The sequence below is a fragment of the Sceloporus undulatus genome, chromosome 3, assembly GCF_019175285.1.
Source record: "Sceloporus undulatus isolate JIND9_A2432 ecotype Alabama chromosome 3, SceUnd_v1.1, whole genome shotgun sequence".
Taxonomy (NCBI): Eukaryota; Metazoa; Chordata; class Lepidosauria; order Squamata; family Phrynosomatidae; genus Sceloporus; species Sceloporus undulatus.
The window spans coordinates 145,556,760-145,580,327 of NC_056524.1; the positions used below are offsets into that span (position 1 = coordinate 145,556,760).

Genomic DNA, 23,568 nt, shown 5'->3' on the forward strand with positions numbered 1-23,568 from the left:
TGTGTTATAGTCATCAGAGGCAAAAAAGTTCACTTGAGTCATAGGAAATTGGCTTTCATTGAGTGCAGACAAAATTCTGACCTGGCAAAAAGATTGTTTTTCCCCCAACAATATCTGGGTAAATCCAGTACAGGAGCTAAAACACTTGTTCTAGAAAGAAACCATCTTATCATGGAGAGCTGAACAGAGTGTTGAAGAGGAGAATCAGAATGATTCCAGTGAAAAAAGAAAATAAATGCTTTGTGGACAAAAGGAGATCACCACACACCAGAAGCAGTCTGCACAATTCAACAGTATAAGTTGTCAGTCAACTTGCTAGACAGAAAAACAGCATGCAAGACAGTGAGGAGTTGCATTCAGGTGGTTTCACAGCTCTGATTGCATCATGTGACTGAGGTCTGAAGCAAAAGCAGACTCTAATACCTGTTCCAGGTCCACCTGCAAAGCCCCTGACTACAAGCTTCCCTGTGGTTATGGACTGATGCCTATCATGAGATAATGGACCACATGAGCAAACAACTGAAACTTAATGTAGACAAATGAGCAGTAGATCCTAGTCACTTGAAAGGTATATGAGGAAATAGGGATTTAACTTGTGCTGGAGGGAGCTACATTTCCCCAAAGAAATCTTTACAGCTTGTGTGTATACCCGGGGTTCAAGTCCAGAGCCTAGATGCTCAGGTGCCAAAAATTCCATCTGGACAATGAAAGCACCACCTGCATGCATTCCTAGAGATGTCTGATCCAGCCGTGGTGATACATGCCTTAGTTATATCCTCCTATATCAGGCTAGCCAGGGATTGAGATCTTACCTTTCTAAACATAAAAGTGGCAGAATAAATTTAAAGTGAAAAATCATTTTTTTAAACCTTTAATGTTGGTGTGGAAAAAACTGACAAAGCATCTATCACCAGATACATTATCATCCTTTCTTTGCCATTCTTTGCTTTCAGTGAAGATAAAGTCAAGTAATCTAGAGACTGAGAAGATAAAGATACAGACAGACATATATTGAGCTAAAAAACCCCTCAGTTATACAGTTCAAAGAACAAGTGGGGTAAATAAAATATATTTGGATGTAACTGCATCATATTACCTACTTTAGTAGTATACCAGAAGTATGGGGCCAAACAGTGATGCCACTAACATTTTCAGAGATTATGATAATTCAAATCACTGAATCATCAAAAGTAAAGGCTTCCACAATGTGTAAAACGGTAGTAAGCGGAGGCACTAAATAGTATGTAGGCAGGAGAATAATGAAGTGCAACTGAGAGTAATTTGATTGAAACTCCCAATGAAGACAAAGTAAGGGAGAATAATATCCGATGTATAAAAAGACAGTATATGACTCCAGTTAAACTCAGCTAAATCCAGAAATCTAATAATTAACTGCTGTTCAAGAAAGATTTCATTAATCTAATTTCCAGTATAGCTAAGAGAGGTTACACATATAGAGTATTATCAGAAGCTTTAGTCTGAGCAATGCAGGTAAACTGCAAGTCCTTATTTTTTCACAAGAATCATAACAATGATTCCCACATATATTGGACTATGGTATTTAGTCCATACTCATACCATGGCACATCCTAAACATTGTATCAGGCTGGGAATCTTCACCTCCAATAGGATACCATTGTACTGCAAACCCAGCTCCACCAGGGCTAGCCTGAAGAAGAAGAGCCCTCCCTCCAGTCCATCTGCCTTGGTCCAGGCCTCAGAGAGATAGAATAACCACTGGACCTCATCCTCTTTCCCACCACCACTCCCTTCTCTTTTTGTGTCATGTCTTTTAGATTGTAAGCCTGAGGGCAGGGAACCATCTAATTAAAAATAATAATTGTAAGCCGCTCTGATAGCCTTTAGGGCTGAAGGGCGGAGTATAAATACCATAAATAAACGATCAATTAGTACAAGCAGATATCTTTAGAAAACCGAGATTAAAACCTCTTCTTACCAGGCATTTTAAGTCAGAAATTGCATGCCTGCTCACAAAGCACAAATAACAAAGTGTTTGTAGATCCTGCTACATACACAACACCAGTTTAAGATGAAATCTTTTTTTTTATCTGCCAGACCTCAAATGTCATACATGCTACCATTTGCCCATGTCAGAAAGTTTATATAAGGCAAAGATCACAATCTTAAAAACATTATATAATTGAACACTGAAGTAATTTTTTTAAAAACCTACAGACTCTCCCATTTATGAACATTTTCAATCAGTAAAACTTCCATCAAAACTCTTTTATTTTCTGTGGTCTTGAGTTAATAAACCCCAGAATCCATCAAGACATAAGCCACATGCTATTAAAACAGGAAGGAAGATGGATTTTTGAACTGGACTCCACTCAATCCAAAGGTCTGGATTATAAAATTGATCTTTTTAGTTTTTTTTGTAATTTAGCAACTTTAACTCCAGCCCTTATCTATTAGCCTCTCCCCACTCATCCATCTATTTCTTGCCTGGTCTCATTAACATTGACTCTTCAAAGGAGCTATTTAAACCTTATAATCAGTTGTTACTTGCACTTGCTATTCACTGCATGGCTACACTATGGAGAAGTCAACACACAGGTAAGAATTTTAACAAAAAGAATTTCAGTTAATAATTTATTTTTGGAAATATGTTAACTGTTTTTCCGATAACTATGGTAATCTGAGAAAGCCTGCCATGAAAGTAGAAATTCCGCTGGCCTTGCCATCTATGGATACTTAATAGTATTATTGTTATTTAATAAGAAGACCTCATTTTTATTTCTATTTGTCATTGAAAATAACTCTACTGAGGACGCTTCACATTCATTTCTATTTGCTATTGTTAAAGGCCATAACTTTCTGCATTAAACAAGAGGCTTGGCTTTACAATTAAAATACTCCTCATTCCACAATAGAATGTGATCAGGCCACAAACGATTCACAAGAGTTCAGGCTTTTTGCAATCCCCTCCCTCCAAAATATCCTTAAATTTCATGGGAAAAGGCTTCATGGTTATTACCAGAACATTAGCAGAAATCCGCAGACATGCACATTATCACACATGTGGACGTGTTTCTACTTTACATGGATTCAGATGGCTGTGCATTTTCGGCAGAGGGAGGATGCATAAATGCAGATTTGTACAGGAAAGTGAAGACAATTAACCATCAATGCAAATGTGTGAAGACACACACCAATTCACATAATACACTTACGTCCAAGATTGCAGTTCAGCCTTCGGATGACATCCCTCTCCAATTTGGCTGATTATTATGAAGTTAGGAGAACAATGCCACCTACATTTATAGCTATTTAGTACTCAAAAGGACTTTTTTATCATCAGTGTTATCACCTGGGCTCACTTTTTTCATATTACTTTTTCATGAGATTACTTGGTTGCAATTGTTTGTTGCTTTAGCTTCTTATAAGGTTCACAGATTACACTGTACAGTGCGCCCTTGGCATACGCAGGGATCCGTTCTGGACCCCCCTGTAAGCCAAATAGTGCATGCAGCGGCGGCGTGCACACGCGCGCCATGGGCACGCACCCCATTCATTCCAATGGGATGTGCCACCCTTTGTACCCCATGCGCCCCCCGCAGCTCTCTACAGATTTGAGCGTATGCTCGAACCCGCGTATGATATGGGTGCACTAGCCTTGTAATAATATTGAATTTTTCAATGTCTTTTCAAAAAAGGATGGGAGGGTTGTAATTGTTATTGTTCCAGAAAATGTGCACATAATAATTATTATTACATTTTGTATTACTTCCTGTAAATATTGTTAATTATTTGTTTTATCATATGGATAATGTACAGTGGAACCTCGCCATATGCGGGGGATCCGTTCCGGATCCCACCGCGTATGGCAATTTCCGCCTATGCTCGAGCCCCATTGTAAACAATGGGGTTTGTGCACGGCGGTGCGGAGGTGCGCGGGGCGCGCACGGGCCCATTCAACTCAATGGGACACGCCGCCCCTTTTGCCCCGCGCGCGCCCAGCGGCTTGAGCGCGTACACTCAAAGCCGCTTATAAAAAAGTCCGCGTATGCGGAGGCCCCACTGTATATGGATACATACAGACTTAATTCCAGGACAGTTTTGTCAGGTTTTTTTTAACAGTTGCTGCTGTTTTCTCATAGAGAAAAATAAAAACACATAGGAGCATACTATAGTAAAAAAAAACTGTGGGAACAGATCTGTGTAAAAGCAAAATAAAGCAGAAGCAGACCATACTAATGATTCCAACACTAGGTCTACCTATAACAAGACTTCCTTACTTTCTGTTGGATAGCAATTAAACTGGAAATGTGAAGAACTGGAAGAAAATAACATTTTCCCTTCAACAACAGAAAAAATAACAATATGGGCAAGTTACTCCGATAAAATAAGCAGAGGATTTCCAGACCATTCTCTTGGAAAGAAAAGGAAGGTTAGTTCTCTGTGTTCATTTTGCTGGGGTGAGTTTTCAAACTTTTCAAATTGTGACCCATTTCAATGGGTCACTAAGAGGAGGAGCTAGAAGCCTCATTCTAAAGAGCTCTTAGCAGAGATTTCCTTCTTTTTTTTTTTTATAGTCAAGGAAGTTTTAAAGTACAGAGGAGGGGGGCTGGGAACAGTGTTGGAGAGGGGCTCCTTTAAATTTTCAATATTTCACTAAACTTTTTTTCCTTAAGGGGCTTGTGGGGACTTGTATTTAGAGGAAGTGAGTCAGAGACTTGCCTCTGGAAGGAGCTATTAGCCCGGAGCTCTTTACATAACTATAGTCCCAGTTGATTGAGCTCTTTAACAGAGCTTGGGGACAAAGGCCAAACCAGCAGGGGTTCTTTACATGGGTGTTTAACAGGAGAAGCCCACAGTCTTGTTTCAGTGCCTCCTTAAGACTTCTCAGTATGAACACTGAAGGACCTGCTGCAGTCACCTGCAACACCTGTGGGAAACTTCACATGCACTAAGTGCAAGTTGGTAGCCTTCTTAGAAGAGAAAGTACAGCAGCTGGAGGCCCAGGTAGCTACACTTCAGCATCATAGGGAGTATGAGGTTTTCCTGAACAGAATGGACCAGACGGTCCTGAACGGGAAACACACAAAGGAAGTTGCTGGGATGGAGGAGGTCACTTCACATACAACAGAAGTAGATAGTTGGAGGAAGGTCACACACAGAAATAGGAAAACCAGGGAACATTAAGTGAGTTTGCAGCTACAGAATAGATTTGAATCTCTCTCTATTATCAGGGATGATGAGAAACAGCAGCAGGGACAGACTTCACCGTGCCAAGGTCTGTCACCTGCTCCCTCCGCTGGTGGCTCAATGTCTTGGTGGGCATCCCCTTCCTCCCACCACAACCTCAGCCTTCACTGACCACAGATGCATCAAACATGGGCTGGGGAGCCCATCTCAACGATCTCTCTGTCCACAGCAAATGGTCCCCAAAAGAGCGCCAATTGCACATCAACGAGATGCTAGCAGTTCAAAAGACACTCAAAGCCTTCGAAACCTGCCTGCGGAACCAGGTCGTCCTCCTCCTCATGGATAACACAATCGTGATGTATTACATCAACAAGCAAGGCGGTACCAGGTCGACCACCCTTCTCGGGCTCACCCTTCAAATCTGGAACTGGTGCATCCAAAGGTGGATCACCTTGTAAGCCATTCATCTCCCCGGAGAGGAGAACGAACTGGCAGACAAATTGAGCTTGAGAGTCTGCACGGAGGACCTCGATGTTCAAAGCTTTGCCCATCCGGATCATCTGCTCAGAAAAAGAGAAGATGTTGTCGGAGAAGGAGGGAGTCTCAAGGAGCACCAAGGATCGTGGCTGGAGAAGTCGGGTATAATCCGAGATGGAGCAGTCTGCGGATTCAGCGGAGAGTGACCTGGTCCTGGTCCGGGCTGAGAGGGCCTGAGAGGCTATCGGTACAGGGAGGGAAGGGCTGACTTGCAAGGAGACAGCAGAGGTTGACTGCATGGGATGGGACGTTTCCGCTCGAGAGACGGAGGAGAGGTGCGACCGAAGAATGGATCCAGCAGTTGACCTTGGTGGAGGCAAGGTGGGTTCAACCAGTTGGAAGGTTGAGATGAACCGGCCACCACGCACTTCATATGGATCAAGAGGCAGGAAGCACAATCCCGTAGCTTGATCAAAGATGACATCCCATCTAGGGTATTCAGCAATGACAGAAGCTGTGTCGTAATCTTGTTCATCCTCTAAATTTATGACCTCCAACATTTGGGAGAGTCGGTCTGGGATCACTGCATGGGTGAGAGGGGAAGCTTCCTCTTCGCCCTCCGAGAGTTGGTAGGGCTTGGCAAGGGAATGTAAAAAGGTTGGGCCCGAGAGTCGGGACCAGGAGACGTCTTGGTGAGAGGTGCTGGTTTGGCACACGGTACCAAAGCCAGGTCAGTGTCGGCTGGCTGGGGTGGCACGTTGGGTGTGGGACTGGCGGTTGGTGCCAGAGTCCGCAAAAAGGCGAGGCTTTTTTGTGGGATGAGTCCCTGGACTTGTGCTTCTTTTTGTCTGATTTGGAGGACTCAGAAGACTTACTCTTCTTCGATGAGGATGGGTGGCCAGCCACATCCTGGTTCATGGACCTCAGTTTGTCTGGGGTTTGGGACCCAGAGACATCCATATGGGGTTTGCCCTCAACTGTGGTAGCTTTGGCAGGGACCCTTGGAGGAAACAAAGGGGTAGTGCCCTCGGCAGCAGTAGCCTTGGCAAGGACCCCAGAAGCCAGAGATGAGAGCTTGCCCTTAGCGGAGGTAGCCTTGGCAGAGGCTCTGGAGGAAGCAAGAGGCCTCAAAATTTGTGCGTAGAGCATGGATCTCAAGAGCATTTCCCTGTTTTTTCTGACCTGTGGAGTAAAGGCCATGCTTTGAGGGCAGGAAGCAGGGACGTGACCCTCACCCAGGCAGAGGAGGCACAGAGAGCGTTGGTTGAGTGCCTGGATGTTGGTCCCACAATCGGAGCACTTCTTAAAAGAATGAGTAGATATTTTTCAACAAGCCAGGGGAGAAGAGAGAGAATGGTTGAGGAGTCCGAGTTGTTACCGTTAGTCAGAGTCCAAAATCCAATCCAATCCAATCCAAAAGAGTGGTCAGGCAAAACGAAGTGGGAGCAAAAGGCAGTAGATAAAAGCAAAAGCTAAGGAAGGAGCAATTCCTGAGCGAGGTTCCTAAGCTTCCCACACAGTGGACAAAAGGAACTGAGAAAGGGTGGGTAGACCTCCTGCCTATATAGAGGGTGGGTGGAACTACTGCCAAAAAGTCTTCCCTAGTGATTCCAGTAGGATCTGGAAATGCTGGGCAGGAGCAGAATAACCCATTTGTGTGCTTCGCAGAGCCCACGAAAAAGAAGGTAACTGTTACATGGATTTGTAATTGGTTGACAGGCCAAACCCAAAGGATGCTCAACAATGGCTCCTTTTTATCCTGGAGAGAAGTGATCAGTGGGGTCCCACAGGGCTCTGTCCTGGGCCCAGTGCTATTCAACATCTTTATCAATGACTTGGATGACAGAATAGGGGGCATATTTATCAAATTTACAGATGACACCAAATTAGGAGTATCAGCTAATACCCCAGAGGACAGGATCAAGATTCAAAATGGCCTTGATAAGATTGGAAAGCTGGGCCAAGGCTAACAAAATGAATTGCAACACGGAGAAATGTAAGGTACTGCACTTAGGGCAGAAAAATGAAATGTACAGATATAGGATGGGGGACACCTGGCTGAATGAAACTACATGTGAAAGGGATCTAGGAGTCCAAGTAGACCACAAATTGAACATGAGTCAACAGTGCGATGAGGCAGCTAACAAGGCCAATGCAATTTTAGGCTGCATCAATAGAAGTATAGTGTCTAGATCAGGGGTAGGCAACCTGTGGCCCGGCAAGGCCTTGGGACCGGCCCCAGCCGAGTCCTGCCGCCCATTGCTGCCGGGGCCTTTGGGTGGAAATTGTCTATAGAAGCCTCAGAAACATGCATTTATATTAACATTTTTTAAAAAATCAGCAATTTTTTTCGCGTGTCCTTCATTTTTTTTTAAAAAGTGTCTTCCATTTGAAAATTTTGTCCTACATTTGTCCTGGTTTATTTATATATTTAATTTTTTTTAAAAAAATTAATTTTTAATTTTTTGGCTTCGGCCCCCCAGTTGTCTGAGGGACAGCAACCCGGCCCCCGGCTCAAAAAAGTTGCCTACCCCTGGTCTAGATCAAGGGAAGTAATAGCCACTCTATTCTGCTCTGGTCAGGGCCCACCTGGAATTTTGTGTCCAGTTCTGGGCACCACAATTTAAAAAGGATGTTGAAAAACTGGAGCGTGTCCAAAGGAGGGTGACTAAAATGGTGAAGGGTCTGGAAACCATGCCCTATGAGGGAAGACTTAGGGAGCTGGGGATGTTTAGCCTGGAGAAGAGAAGGATAAGGGGTGATATGATAGCCCTGTTTAAATACTGCACTTGAAGGAGGGAGCAAGCTTGTTTTCTGCTGCTCCAGAGACTAGGACCCGGAGCAATGGATTCAAGCTCCAGGAAAAGAGATTCCACCTCAACATTAGGAAGAACTTCCTGAGAGTAAGGAATGTTCAACAGTGGAACACACTCCCTCAGAGTGTAGTGGAGTCTCCCTCCTTGGAGGTCTTTAAACAGAGGCTGGATGGCCATCTGCCGGGGATGCTTTGATTTAGATTTCCTGTATGGCAGGGGTTTGGACTGGATGGCCCTTGCGGTCTCTTCCAACTCTATGATTCAAAGATGATAAAGTGGCTGAAAATGAATGTTACTCTCAAAAAGAACAAATATTATGAGGTGGTTTAAATTTATCATTCCAACCAGCACAAAGGCAATAAGTCTCTTCTGAAGACATATGGGAACCTATAAAAGATGTACAAAGATGATTCATACATTTGTGTGGGTCTATGGATATGTGGATAAGTGTGGAATAGTACACACACAAATGCAAACACATACATAGACAAACAGAAAAGGAGACACATTTATTATCTTAGAATTAAAGTCTAATAATGAATACAAACATGATGACATTGTGAAATCTTGGTATGACTTCTGTAAAGCCATTAAATCTAATGTCCTTGCAATTTACTACCCAACATCTGTTTTACTGTATTTCCAAATATTTGTATTTTGAATGTTTAAAGAAATTTAATAGAGTATTTAAAACACAAAGTAAGAATGTGATCTGAATAGGGCCTGTGCTGCGTTATTCAGAGAAAATTCTTCCCTAAAACAACTCTCATTTGAAGCAGGTTTCAAATATTTTACCTAAGAAATCTTTCTACAACTTCAGATAATAGTTAATAGCGTGGGTCAATCCTTGCAAAACTACATAACATGATTCAAATCAAACCCATGATTCTCAAATGAGGATGCAAAACCATTACCTGATAACAAGTTCTTACCTCATTGTATCTTGTGATAAGGGGCTGCCTTGATGCAACTGTTGTGGTACCATCCATTTTGAGGTAGGAATAGCTTCTTTGCTTCAGAAATGCCTCAAGGATGTGCAGCATCTGCAGCATGGGGGAAAGTGGATTAAGAAAACAATTTGGTGAAGAGCATCAAATTAAAATAGATATTTTATCTATTTAATCAATTTATAGATGGCTCACCATAATACCCTGAAAAACTTTATAAAACTTGCCTGCTCACTTGCTATCCCTGCCTCTTTCTCCACCCTCCCTTCCTCTTTCCCCAGTGGTTGGGGTGCACTTGGAAAGCATGAGGCACAGCAGAGGAAAGGAGCCTGGGTGGGTGGTCAGGGATTGAAGCAGGCAGGCATGAGGGGTGCATAGGGCCTAGATCCCCTTCCCTCCCTGTCCTCTATTGGGCTCTGCTGCTGCTGTGGTCCCTGTTTGCTCTTCCTATCGCTTTTCACCATGGCCAGGGCACACATGGAGGTGCTAGGTGCAGTGAAGGAAAGGGAAGGAGCTCATCTTCTCTCTCTCTCATCCCTTCTTTCTGCCTTCCTTTGGACAAACTCATAAACAACTGAATATTGCAGATGTTAAATTGAATACTCACAAATACAGTAGTTGAAACTGCAGAAGTTAAACACGAGAATGTGGAAGGACTGTATACAGACAAGGCTACTTTCACAGTAAGAATTGGAAATATAAAATATATATTAAAGTACCCAAATCCCATTAACTGAAACAATTCAAATTTGAAAGAGCTCTCAGAACTCAAAAATCTTAAATAAGCCCAATATAAATCTGTCTATTTTTTCCAGATTTTTTTTTACTGTTGAACACTGGATAGCATGTGGAGGGCATTCCAAAAAATGGGTATCACTTCTGGGTTAAAGCTAGATGTCAATGAGAAGATTGTGGTACAGTATGATAAGTACTCTTGGCAAATATTATAAGTGCTTTTCTGACTGCTACTTTTTAAAAAAGCAACTGTTTGCTTTCACTTTAACTTCACACATACTCCTCAAAACCTGAAAGATATGTTCATCCATTCCAAATATAAAATGGGAAGTAATCCTAATCAGAGAGCCAGCACAGCACAGTGGCTCAAGTGCTGGACTACAATGCTGGAGATCAGGCTTCATATCCTTGTTCAATCATGGAAATGTTTTGGGTGACCTTGGACAAGTTACTGTACACTCACTCAACTTCAGAGGAAGGCAAAGGCAACCCCCACCCTCGAACAAATCTTGCCAGGAAAATCCTGCTATAGGTTTGAATTAGAGTTGCCATAAATTGGAAATGACTTGACGTACACAATCCTAATTAGTATACATCTGCAGCACCTGGAAAGATCCACTAATTCATAGTGAAGAATAAAAAATATTAAAACCCATCTTATCAATAATCACTGTAAAATGTAGCAAAGGAAAGGAATGCTTTTTACTAGAACAACAAGTTAGAGTAATATATGGACAGGTTGCATACCTTTAACAGTATTTCTTCGAGTGGTCATCTGCGAATACATACAAATGGGTTTGTACTGCACCTGCGCACTGCTGCTTGGAAAACTTCCAGAATCACTGGGCAAGGTCAACTTTGCAACTTTTTGGCGGTAGCTCTGCCCATCCCTTTTAAGCCCCCTGCATTCCTGCTCTTTCCCCAGTTCCGAAATGTACGCTGCGTGAGCAACATGAGAATGAGCCAATGAAGAGCAGGACACTGAGGGGAGAACGGGCGGGATTTGTATGTATTCGCAGATGACCACTTGAAGAAATACTGTTACAGGTATGCAACCTGTCCTTCTTCTTCATGGTCTCTGCGAATCATACAAATGAGATGAGACTGACGAGCTTAGGTCAGTGGTGGAGGGAGTGTCATGACACCAAAGTAAGGTTCAAACAAGCTGTATTTATTACACAATAAAATTATTAACCCAAGAACTGTGTCAATTGTATTCTGTACTTCAAAAAACAGTACTTAAACTCGTTTAAGTGAAAGGTGCATAAAAAACACATTAGGTCATGCAAGACCTATGTAAACTATGAGAATGCTGTAAACAAGCCAATTCTGGCAAAAGACATACATATCAAGAACATGTAAACAATGGAATGCAGTGCAATCAATGTAAACCTGAAACCAACACTGCCCTCCCAAAGGCTGCATCCCGTTTGGCCCTGGTGTCCAGCCTGTAATGCTTGATGTCGGTATGGAGGAGAACTTTATCCTTATGGAACCTTAAGAGAGGCTGGTCCCTCCACAAGGCACAGAGTTTGCCCGCACAGTGGGCAGAGGTGATGGCCACAAGGAAGGTTGTCTTGCACGTCAAGAATCTCAAGTCAGTTGTGGCCATGGGTTCAAAGGGCTTGGATTGCAAGGCAGACGGCATAGCGTCCAAGCTCCAAGCAGGTATTGGTATCGAAGCCGGAGGATGAAAGTTGTTGCAACCTTTCAGGAAACTCTTCACAAGAGGGTCCCTGAAAAAAGAAGGTTTGCCATCAAACTGGAAATGGGAACAGATGGCAGAGAGATAGCAGTTAATGGAAGTGAGGGACAGCCTCGAATCCAAAAGTGCCATCAGAAACTCCAGCACCACAGGTGTCATCACTTGGGATGGAGAGAGGCCTCTCGCAGAGAGAAAGGCCAAGAACTTCTTCCACTTGGAAGCATAGGATTTCTTGGTGGCTGGTTTCTGGGCAGCCAAAATCACCATCCATACTGAAGTAGGAAGCAAGTCTAGGGACGGATCCTCCATGCCACCAACGGCAGGCTGTCGATGTCTGGGTGTCGAACCCGACCGTCCAGGAGAGTGAATAGGTCCGGATGGAACTCGAGGTGGAGAAAGTCCCTTCTGGATAGGTGGATCAGGGACGGAAACCACGGCTGTCTGGGCCACCAGAGAGTGATCAGGATGGCAGCCGAACAGTCCTTTGTCATCTTGGAGATCATTCTGGTGATCAGTGGAAATGGAGGGAAGGTGTAGAGCATCTCTCCTGACCATGCAAAGCTGAACATGTCTCCGAGGGAGTTCTTGTTGCGCGCCCGGGAGCAGAACTGGGGACAGTGGCTGTTGCGGGCGGTCACAAAAAGATCGATATTGGGGCTTCCCCACCGACTGAAGAGGTCGCAGACCATCTCGGGATGGAGCCTCCACTCATGAGAGACGTTGGAAAATCTGCTGAGCTGGTCGGCCAAGTTGTTCTCTTCCCCTGGCAAGTGGACTGCTTGGAGAAGAATCCCTCTTGGAATACACCATTCCCAAATCTGGAGTGTGATGTCCAGCAGGGTTTGTGATCTGGTGCCTCCTTGTTTGTTGAGGTAGTACATGACAGTGTTGTTGCCCATCAATAATAGCACCACCTTGCCGGAGAGGCTAGTCTCGAAAGCTCTCAAGGCTTTCTCCACCGCCAACATTTCAAGGGTGTTGAGGTGGAGAGACTGTGCAGAGACTACTTGTCCTTGATGAGGAGGCCTGACATGTGGAAACGCCCGTGATCAGTGTGACTTGAGGCTGAGGAGGAGAAAAAGGCATGCCGACGCAGACGTTCCGGGAGTCGAGCTACCATTGGAGGAAGCGGGCAACTGGCCTTAGGACAGTGAGCCACTTGGATGGTGAGTCCATCAGTGGGTTGATGGCCGAAAGGAACCATGACTGGAAGGGCCGAAACTGAAGCCTTGCCCACGGAGTCACGAACGTCATGGAAGCCATGTGTCCCAGGGCTACCTAGATATCTCTGGCCCTGACCTGTCTGTGCGTGAGGCAGGTCTTGACAGAAGAGCAGAGAGCGAGGAAATGGTCCCAAGGGAGATAGGCGATGCAATCTTCGAGTTGAGGATGGTGCCTATGAACTTGATCCACCTGGACGGAATGAGGTGAGACTTTTCCAGGTTTACTACGAGCCCGAGAGATGCCAGGAGCGACAAGGTGAACTTGACATCTCTTTGGAGCTCGTCCACGGAAGGGGCTGCGGGAAGCCAGTTGTCTAGGTACGGAGCCTTGCTGGTGGTGGAAGGCCACCATCAGAGCCATACACTTGGTTAAGACCCTCAGAGCTACGGAGAAGCCGAAGGGAAGAACATTATAGTGGTACATGTTGGGACTGACGACAAAGTCAGGAACCTCCAGTGACTCTCTCGAATCCCCATGTGGAAATAGGCGTCCTTCAAGTCGATCGTCGCAAACCACAGTCCCTGATGCAGCAAGGGCAAGATAGAGGCAAGGGTTACCATACAGAATCGATGGTAGACCAGATAGGAGTTGAGGGATCTAAAGTCTAGAATTGGTCTAATGTCCCCATCGGCCTTGGGGACAGTGAAGTATCGAGAAAAGAAACATCTAGGGGCTTCAGCGGGGTCAATGTGCGAGATTGCGCCCTTAGTCAAAAGAGTGCATACTTCGTCGAGAAGGGTGTCTGAGGGCGTGGTGGAAACAACAGCTCCAGTTGGTGGGATCTCTTCGAACTTGAGGGCATAACTCCTACAGATTGTGTCAAGGACCCAACAGTCGGAAGTCACAGAGGCCCAGATGTTATAGAAGGGCCTAAGGATGTCACAAAAGGAGCTGGGAGGGGCAACGGAGGACGCAGGAACCTTTCAAGACCTCTTCTTTCCCTAGTCGGTATCCTGATGGCAGTTTTTAAGGTACCAAGCAGGAGCCTAACGCCGGCCAGAAGAAGAGGAAGACTGGGAAGGGTCGCTCTGTCTCTGGTGTTCCTGCTGCTGGTAAGGATGGTCCTGGTGGAGGGAGAGGACATACCATGCTTCCTGGCCGCCGCCTTCATTCTGTAATTGAAATTGAGGCGCTCATCAGTTTCCTTGTTAAACAGGCCAGCATCATCAAAGGCCATGTCCTCGATGGTGGACTTCAACCCCGGGTTCAAGTCCGATGACCGGAACCAGGCATGTCTCCTAAACGCAATGGCAGCCGCCATAGACTTTGCCGAGCAATGCGTGGAGTGGCGAGCAGAGATGATAAGCCAGCCCCCAATGGAATGAGCTTCATCCCTAATTTCGGTGAGGACCCGCTGGCAGTCATCAGGGACATCAGGGATGATGGGAGAAATCTTCTCCATGAGGCACTGGATGTAGGCTCCCATGCATGTGTTATAATTGGCCACCTTGAGCAACTGAAGCAGAATAGGCCTTCTTGGCCAGGCTGACTACTTTCTTGGCCTCATGATCGGCAGGCGATGTCAACATCTTTGGAGTGAAAGATTGCTGGGAACCTTTGATGATCGCTGAGTTCTGCTTCGGGTGCGAGGAAAGCCAGGAACACTGGGAAGGTGAGATCCTATAGAGCAGTGCTTCTCAATTATTTTCTGTCATGCCCCCCCCCCCTAGGAAGAAGAAAACATTTCGCGCCCCCCACGCGACTGTAAATAGTATCATTTCTCTATAAAATGCCCCCCTTTACGGAGCCTCGCGCCCCCCCTGGGGGGCCCGCCCCACTATTTGAGAAGCACTGCTATAGAGAGACTCGATCTTCCTAGAAGCAGGAGACAGCGAGGCAGGAGCGTCCCAGGAGCATTTAGCAATCCTCTCTAGCAACGGCAGAAGTGGGATAGATGGAGGTGTTGGGACCTTGCCATGGATCCTCTTCTCAACTGGGTCTGCGGCATCATCCTTGATATGGGACAGCTGGAGGTCAAGAGTGTTTGCGATCTTGTTAGAAAATGTACGCATATCATCTGTAGGAGACGAAGCACCCGACTGGAAAAATTCTTGGGAAGATTGCGGGGCCACCTCATTGGAAGAGCAAAAATCAATCTGGGATGCATGAGAACCTTCAACATCGGAACCGGAGTTGGTGTTGAGGACAGCCTGTGTTGAAAAATGGTGGGCCTGGGTAGCGGCTGCTACAGATGGGGGAGGCCTGGAAGCCAGCACGGGTGCCGGTACCATTGGTGGAGGAGTGGCCTTGTGCGTTGGTGGAGGGGTGGTTTTGTGCGTTGGTGACACAGCAGATTGAATTGGTGGTATTGTGGAAGAAGTAGACTTTGCTGTTGACAAAGTGGGCTTAGGCATTGGAGGCACAGTGGTTTTCGGTCCCAACCGACTGCGGACGACGTCACGAATGACAGCAAGGAAGTACCTATCAGTCTCACTGTCGTAGAAGTAGTCCGAATCCTCAGGGTGATGGACCTCGGCCTCGAGGAACCGGCATCAGGGAATGGTGACGAGGTGACTGAGAGGTGGAGACGTCATTGTCATCGGAAGACTGCTGAAAGGCCACAGTAGCTGGCAGGGAAGAGGCCGGGGCTGATGCTGGCATCAAACGAGCCCAGGGAGAGCTGTGCTCCAACGGTACCGACTCAGCCTGTATAGGTACTGAAGGGGTTTCCAAATGCCTTGAAGAAGACCGAGAGCTGTCTTGGCGTGAAACTTCTTATGAGGGGAACTGTCAGGTGTCTTGAAATGGGCCTTCTTGTGGGATGAGCCCTGAGTGGAGGAGTCTCCTGAATCCAGAGCCTTCTTCTTCTTCGAGGAGCCCTGAGACTCCTGTATCCAAAGGCTGGTGCCTCTTTTTTGAGGATTTTGAGCTCAGTTCCACTAGGGAGCTCTTATCCTTAGTATGGGCCAAGTCCTTTGAGGAGCCCGAGTCCTTAGATTTGGACTTGTCCTTCTTGGAGGACTTACACCTAGAACTCGCCTTGCATGCTCCCTCGGTCCCATCACCCTTTCCAGGGGCTGAGACGGTGATACTTGGCTCAGTGGTGGAGCTCTGGGCCGCAGATATCAGCAGCCACAGGTACCGACTCCGAGGCAGCAGGTGCTGAAGCGGAGCGGAGAGGTTGGGGCTGAAAGGCCTTCTGGTAGAGAGCAGCCAACAGATGGGAGTCGTGGTTCTTCCTGGCCTGAGAAGTCAGCGACTTACACAGGGCACAAGCTGTGTTGTGGGCTTCGCCGAGGCACAGAAGGCAAGAAGAATGGGGGTCTTGACCGGGAATCTTACCCCCACAGACGTCACACCTTTTAAACGGTGCTGCGGACATCGTGAGCCGAATCAAAATACAGAGGCAAGGTCAGAAAGATGCACAGAATGGTCAACAATACACAGTAGGGGCACGAACAATGTGGAATACAATAAACATGACAATACAGACTTACCTTAGTCAACAAAGCCTCTGACAAAGAAGCTCAATACGGTCCGAAGTCTAAACTCCAGTGAAACAAGCAAGAGAAGCAGAAGCGAAGTTCCTAAAGCAGCTAATGCGGCGGAAAGAAGGAACTGGGCAAAGAGTGGGAACACAGGGGGCTTATAAGGGATGGGTGGAGCTACCGCCAAAAAGTTGCAAAGTTAACTTTGCCCAGTGATTCTAGAAGTTTTCCAAGTAGCACTGTGCAGGCACAGTACAACCCATTTGTATGATTTGCAGAGACCACGAAGAATATATATATATTTGCACAATATATATATATGCACACACACACACACACAGCAGCATGCTGATGAGAAAGAGACAGCAAGGATGGGATACTATATCATTTGGAAGGCTTTAAACAACTGCATCCTTTGCAGAATTTGAAAAGCAGAGTTTATTTTACATCTTTAGGGCACAGTAGATACCAAACATGTATTAGATGACTTACCTGCCTAGATTGAGTAAAGAGGAGCACTCTGTGGTCCTGCTTGTGCCATATTTTCAGCAGAGACTCTATAACTATCATTTTCCCAGAACGTTTCCAGAATCCAAAACAATCCTCTTCATTTAACTCTTCATCAGGTACTCCCTTCAAAATCTTAGGACCACCAGAGAAGATGTCTGGATGATTGCAGATCTTTCTCAGGGCAATCAATCCAGATAATATCTAAACAGAAGACATAGCAAAACATTTCCCCCCTCAATCCTCTACAGGCATTTCTACAGGCAAAATATATGGGAAGACTACTGTACAGAGAATATTGCCAAATTCATAATTTTATTGAATCTCCCAGTATAAAGCATCTGGTGTTTTCTTCATGGCTTCTATACAGAATGTTTTGACTGGTTTGTGTAGCTGAGGTATTTAAGGTCTAGAACTGATTTCTAATCCCAATTCTTCCTTGATATCATAAAGAACATGAATAAACTAAATAATTTTTACAACTGCAAAAAGGTCTGAATAGCTTTTATAGAAAGTGGACTGTTTAGCAGTCTTCTTGGGAGAAGCAAATAACAGCCATTTGTTTTTGTTAAAGTATCTTAGGAAAAAAGGAGAGGTAGCTCAATAGGGTCCAATGCTCTAGTTAAATCTCTCAATTTTAGCCACAGATTTACACAAACAACAATTCTGGATACTACAGTTCTAACTAAAAATATAAGCAATCCATAGAAGAGTCCATTATAAAGTTTAGCTGCCCAATCTATTGGTACTTTCTTGCATGTATCTTGAGCATACTGGGATTTCCAAGAGAAGCTCATGACAAAATGAATTGGCAGAGACAGCTCTGATGGGTAGGCTCTTTTGTAGGGCATTTTTTTTTAAATTAAGGAGTTGTTTAAGAATTTCCCTCACACATCTCCTTATCCTACGCTAAGAGCCAGATGGGTGCAAAGAGAGAAAGAGAGAGAAAAAAATAAAGTAGTAGAAGCTTTCAGAATAGTGAGCAGGGTGTTCCATTTCCTTCTCACCCTTCTGTTGGAGGGAGAGTTTGTGCAGGGTCTAATGGGATTATCCCATTATTTATGGAATTGATATTGAGGATAAAACCTGGACCAAAGTATGTAATTATCAATGGAAAGCTTCCTAATGTGCTGAATGCTGGATTCTAATAGTAAATCTTCTTGCTGATGGCAGAAGAATTGGTCTCCTGTAATTTTAGTACTCTTGGTGCTCTAGCTAAAAAGATAGGAAAATAATCAAATTACAGGAATATACATTGGAAGAAAAAGAAGAAGGAGGAATAACAACTCTTCTTCCTTTCTTCTTGAATGGATACCATCTGCACCTGTGGACACCCTGTATATTTGTTGCACCCATTCCTCCTCAGTTATGAGAGGACAAAATAGAAAAGCTATAAGATGGGAAGATATGCCACATACTTGAGAAAGTAGGTAGGTCTGCCCTTGAATAGCAACAGAAATGAAGCAGGATGAGATGAAACGATACTAATGGAATGGCAAAAAGAGGCTTAAAGAATGAACAGCCTTTTAGAACTGGATCAAGGATCATCTAATTCCTTTCTCTCCTTTGCTTATATATATCTCAGTTGTGGCTGCTTGCAAGATCAATAACCACTACCCTTGCCACCCTTGGGATTCAACAGAGGGCCTAAAGAGTACATTCATCTCACTCTGGGTCACCTAAAGTAGCAAAGACAACAAGGGCCCAAAACACACTTAGAAATAATCCAGTTTAAGTCTGCTTTAACTGCCCTGGCTCAGTGCTAGGGCATTCTGGAACTGTAGTTTTGTGATACATTTAGCTTTCTCTGTCAGAGAGCTCTGGTGCCACAATAAACTACAATTCCCAGGATTCCCTAACACTGACGCAGTACAGTTAAAGCCATCTCAAACTGGATTGTTTCTGCAGTGTGTTTTGGACCAATGTCTCACCAGTGCAGGCTTTTTTAAAGTGCTGCCAGAATCTTTTCTGTCAAGTCATAGGGTGCAGTGGACTGACCTGCATTTCTCCATTGAGAATCTGATAAACTTCCTTAGAATCAATAAAACATTTGTAAACTTGGTGCTGCTCATCTGTCAAACGACAAAAAAGTACCTAAAGAAAGAGATTTCAAAAGTTATTTATACTTTAACAACAAAATAACTGAACACACGAACAATGTGGAATACAATAAACATGACAATACAGACTTACCTTAGTCAACAAAGCCTCTGACAAAGAAGCTCCTTATCACAAAGTCTTTATGCCCCCCTCTGCTCCCCCCTCCATACCTAGCTGTCCTTTGTCTAGCTGGAGGTCTTTTTTTTATCCACTACTGGCAGTAGCAGGATGGTGAAGGTGGGCTAGAAAAACACAGGCTTTCATTGCTGGGTTGCAGCAATGGGTAAACAATGCAATAACCCCTGGGCTGGAAAAGAATGAGATTCTATCCTAGCTGATTCTACTCTGGTGCCTGGCTACCACAGACAAGCTACACATCAACTGCCTCCAGAATCCATTACTGAGGATGCATGAACACCAAAACAGAGAAGGGAGGAGGGGATAGGTAGGCCTGAATTACCAGTTATCCCACCAGAATAGAAGAAAGGGGGAGACTTGGGAAAGCAAAAGTTATCTCTGGATGCATTTTGGAAGAAGCCCTCAAGTGGTATCTAGAAAACTGTTTTGTTTACTTATGTAAGGCTTATCTGACCTTGTAGTTTCATTTCACATGTGCATATTGTTGGTTTTAAATAAAAACTTTGCTTAAACATGTTGAGATACAGTGGTACCCCGGGATACGAAATACCCACGTTACGAAATTTCCGGGATACGAAAAAATCCCATAGGAAATAACTGTTCCGGGTTACGAACGTTTTTTCGGGTTACGAAAATTTTTTTGGTGCTTTTCGGCGCTATTTCACACGAAATCGCGGCCTTTCCCCATTAGCGCCTATGGGTTTTCGGCTTGCGAAGGCTTTTCGGGTTACGAAAGCGGCGGCGGAACGAATTAATTTCGTAACCCAAGGTACCACTGTATTCTAGTTTTTTCTGGTGTAGAAACGTATACAGTGGTACCTCGGGATACGAAATACCCAGGTTACGAAATTTTCGGGATACGAAAAAATCCCATTGGAAATCATTGTTCCGGGTTACGAATGTTTTTTCGGGTTACGAAGAAAATTTTTGGTGCTTTTCGGCGCTTTTTCGCACGAAATGCGGCTTTTCCCCATTAGCGCCTATGGCAATTCGGCTTACGAAGGCTTTTCGGGTTACGAAAGCGGCCGCAGAACGAATTACTTTCGTAACCCGAGGCACCACTGTACCTATATTTTTCCATATTATTTCTGCCTCTGGAGCCAAAGTTTCTATTAAAAAAGTGATGCCCAAGAACACATCTACTTTGTTAACTAAGGAACACCTGTACAAATGACAAATCTCTCTTTTTCTCCTAAGGATACAGTCTATGAACTATAGATGTTATTTTTATTCCAAGGATTGGCCAGTCATGAAGCATGTCATTTCTTTTTCACAGAATGTCTTCATCCTTGATCCACAAAGTTAATTCTAATTTAATAATTAACTGAATCACTAATTAAATAATGAATAATTATTATTATTGAATTTTGTTCAGTTTTCTTATTCCAAAAGAAAAATTTAATAAACCTGCAACAGTTATTTCCTAAAGTTAGCATGTAGATACCACAAGCAACAATTAATGAGATGCAGCCAAACATCTACTGATGGAACTTCTCCCCTACCCCCAACCTGCATCCATCAGCAGGGTTTCGCATTAGGATTTCTGAGAGTTAGTTTTAAAGGAGCACTGGAAGCTGCTATCATGTCAGAGAACTGTCGCCTTTTCGTTCCACTGGATCCCACCCTTCTATAGCTGGTTCCTGTCTACTCCCTTACATCTGAATGTTGAGTTAATGACTTAACTTTTCATAGCATTATCATTTTCTGGATGAGTATCACTCCAACTGAGAGCCAGTGTGGTGTAATGGTTTAAATGATGGGCTACAATTCTGGAGTTCGAATTCCTGCTTGGTCATGGAAACTCATTGGGTTGACTCTCAGAGGAACAGGGCTTATTATTGAACAGCCCTTATTGTCAGGAACTTCCTCCTAATGTTGAAGTGCAATCTCTTTTCCGGTAGCTTGTATCCACTGTTCTGGGTCCTAATAATAATTAATTAATTTGTTTTATTTATATACCACTATTCCAAAGATCATAGCGGTGAACAGCAAGTAAGCTAATTAGCAAGTAAGCTAATTTGCCCCCAACAGTCTGGGTACTCATTTTAGCGACCTCGGAAGGATGCAAGCCTGAGTCGAGCTTGGGCCCTTTTGCTGGTCTTGAACTCGCAACCTTGTGGTTTTGAGTGAATGGCTGCAGTACAGGCATTTAACCACTGCGCCACCAGGGTCCTAGTCTCTGGAGCAGCAGAAAACAAGCTTGCCCCTTCCTCAATATGGCATCCCTTCAAAAATTTAAACAGGGCTATCATATCACCTCTTAACCTTCTCTTCTCCAGGCTAAACATCCCCAGCTCCCTGACTCTTTCCTCATAGGGCATGGTTTCCAGACCCTTCATCATTTTAGTCACCCTCCTTTGGACAAGCTCCAGTTTCTCAATGTCCTTTTTAAATTGTGGTGCCCAGAATTGGACACAATATTCCAGGTGGGGCCTGAACAGAGCAGAATAGAGTGGCATTATTACTTCCCTTGATCTAGACCCTATACTTCTATTGATGCAGCCTAAAATCGCATAGGCCTTGTTAGTTGCTGCATTGCACTGTTGACTCATGTTCAATTTGTGGCCTATTTGGACTCCCAGATCCCTTTCACATGTACTCTTGTTCAGCCAGGTGTCACCCATCCTATATCTGTGCATTTCATTTTTCTGCCCTAAGTGCATCAATTGTGTGTCAATTGTGCCTACTCCTCAAGAATCTGGAAATGATAACACACAGTCCAGTTAACATTCCCTTCAAACTATGGTAACATGACTTACGTGAGACTACCTTTGAAAAACATTTGAAAAAATGTTAAATGGTTTGTTGCTACAGCCAAACATCTGAGATTAACTATGGGGCACATATAATTCCCTTAATGCAAGTGCTCCACTGGCTAGCGGTTTGTTTCTGGGCACAATTGTTGTGTGTGACTTATAAGATTTACATAACTTTGGGCTATACAATCTGAAGGGCCATATTCTCCCATATGAATCTACCTGGGGTCTGAGACCTTTGAAAGGCCCTTCAAATATTTTATTTGAACATGATCTTTTGTATATTTTTACTCATGTAATCTGGTCTGGGGAAAGAATGGGGAAACAGTCTGGGAAAATGCTCAGGTCTGGGGAAATGGTGGGATGGTAGGAGGGAGGGAAGGAGGGAAGATAAAGACAGATTGAGAGAAACACAGAAAGATAAATGCAACTCAAAGCACTTCCTCAAATAGAAAGTCAGTCTCAGAGAAGTATCAAAGATGCAGAACAGACAAATTATACAATGGAATTCTACCTGTTCATTTTTATCTGGTAGTGAGAGACTCATTTTAACATTTGCCTTCATTCTCCGTAGCAGATAGGGGTTAATGGTATCCCGTAAAATACAAGCACACTTGTATGCAGTTTTTACCTTTTGAAGAAGAAAACAACTTTATTATATATGGATTCTTACATTTTTATCCCATCACTCCTGCAAATGCTCATGATGACATGCATGGAAGGTATCCCATTTTAACTGCACAAGAAAACTAAGAGCTTATGTCTGTGAGAGTGATTTGCATGTACACCAATCTGAGTATAAAAGCACATGTATACCTGCTTGATTCTCACTGTGTTTGAGTGTGAACATGTTTCGAAATGTGTAGGCATGCATCCCTGTGAACATATACAAGAGAACATCTATAAGCATGAGTATACTGATGAAAGTCTGTGTGAGCCTGCGAGAGCTTACTGCAGTGCACTTTCATGTTAATAAAGATTGTATGAAGGTAAGCACACACATGAGTTAAGTATGCTAAAGAGAATTCTTGAGAAGGCACAAATGCATCCTTTCTCATAGTTAGGGTTGTGTTATCTCTTTGTGATGACCTTCCTCTTTTCTTTCAAACTGGGTACCTATTTTGTAGTTGGATTTTTATTTCATTTTTTTGTTTTCTTTTTTGGAACTTTCTTTTTTTGACCGAAGGAAGATGGACTTCTTACTCCCTAGGTAGATAATCACTAACTTTGCTGGTGCCAGAAACTTTCCTCGCAATTTCTGGAAGGTAATGAGAAAGGAAATTCTGAAAGAGCAGTAAACAGAATGTTTTCTGCAGGTGTCTGCTATGGAAGTCTCAAGAGTAGTTCAAATGTGTATGTAGGACCAAATGATATAGTTGGCGAGCGAGGTTCTGCACTGATCACATCTATAGCATATTTGTTTACCTGTCTAAGGAATTTGCAAGTACAAGGTGGTTCCTTGGGTAGAAAAGAAGATACAAGTGCTTAAGGTGAAGCACTGTGTCCTGAGATAGAACACAGGACAAAATTTTGAAATGGAAAAGGAAGTGGATGCCTTATTTGTGT

At 44.0% G+C, this 23,568-nt stretch overlaps 1 protein-coding gene across 8 annotated transcripts in view; it reads right to left on the reverse strand.

Annotated features, from left to right (window-relative positions):
* The window catches only part of ERCC6 (ERCC excision repair 6, chromatin remodeling factor), a 131,578-nt gene that overhangs the window by 35,597 nt on the left and 72,413 nt on the right, over positions 1–23,568 (reverse strand). For 6 of the 8 annotated variants that reach the window (XR_006103158.1, XR_006103159.1, XR_006103157.1 and 3 more), the window contains exons 11-14: positions 22,517–22,633; positions 19,007–19,102; positions 16,994–17,212; positions 9,395–9,505 (exon numbers count right to left, since the gene is read on the reverse strand). Coding sequence is in view for 5 of the 8 variants with exons in the window: in XM_042460842.1 (XP_042316776.1) it covers positions 9,395–9,505; positions 16,994–17,212; positions 19,007–19,102; positions 22,517–22,633 (543 nt within the window). In the remaining 3 variants the exon portion in view is untranslated. The remainder of the gene's footprint in view (positions 1–9,394; positions 9,506–16,993; positions 17,213–19,006; positions 19,103–22,516; positions 22,634–23,568) is intronic. The other 2 variants (XM_042460843.1, XM_042460844.1) reach the window with 2 other exon arrangements.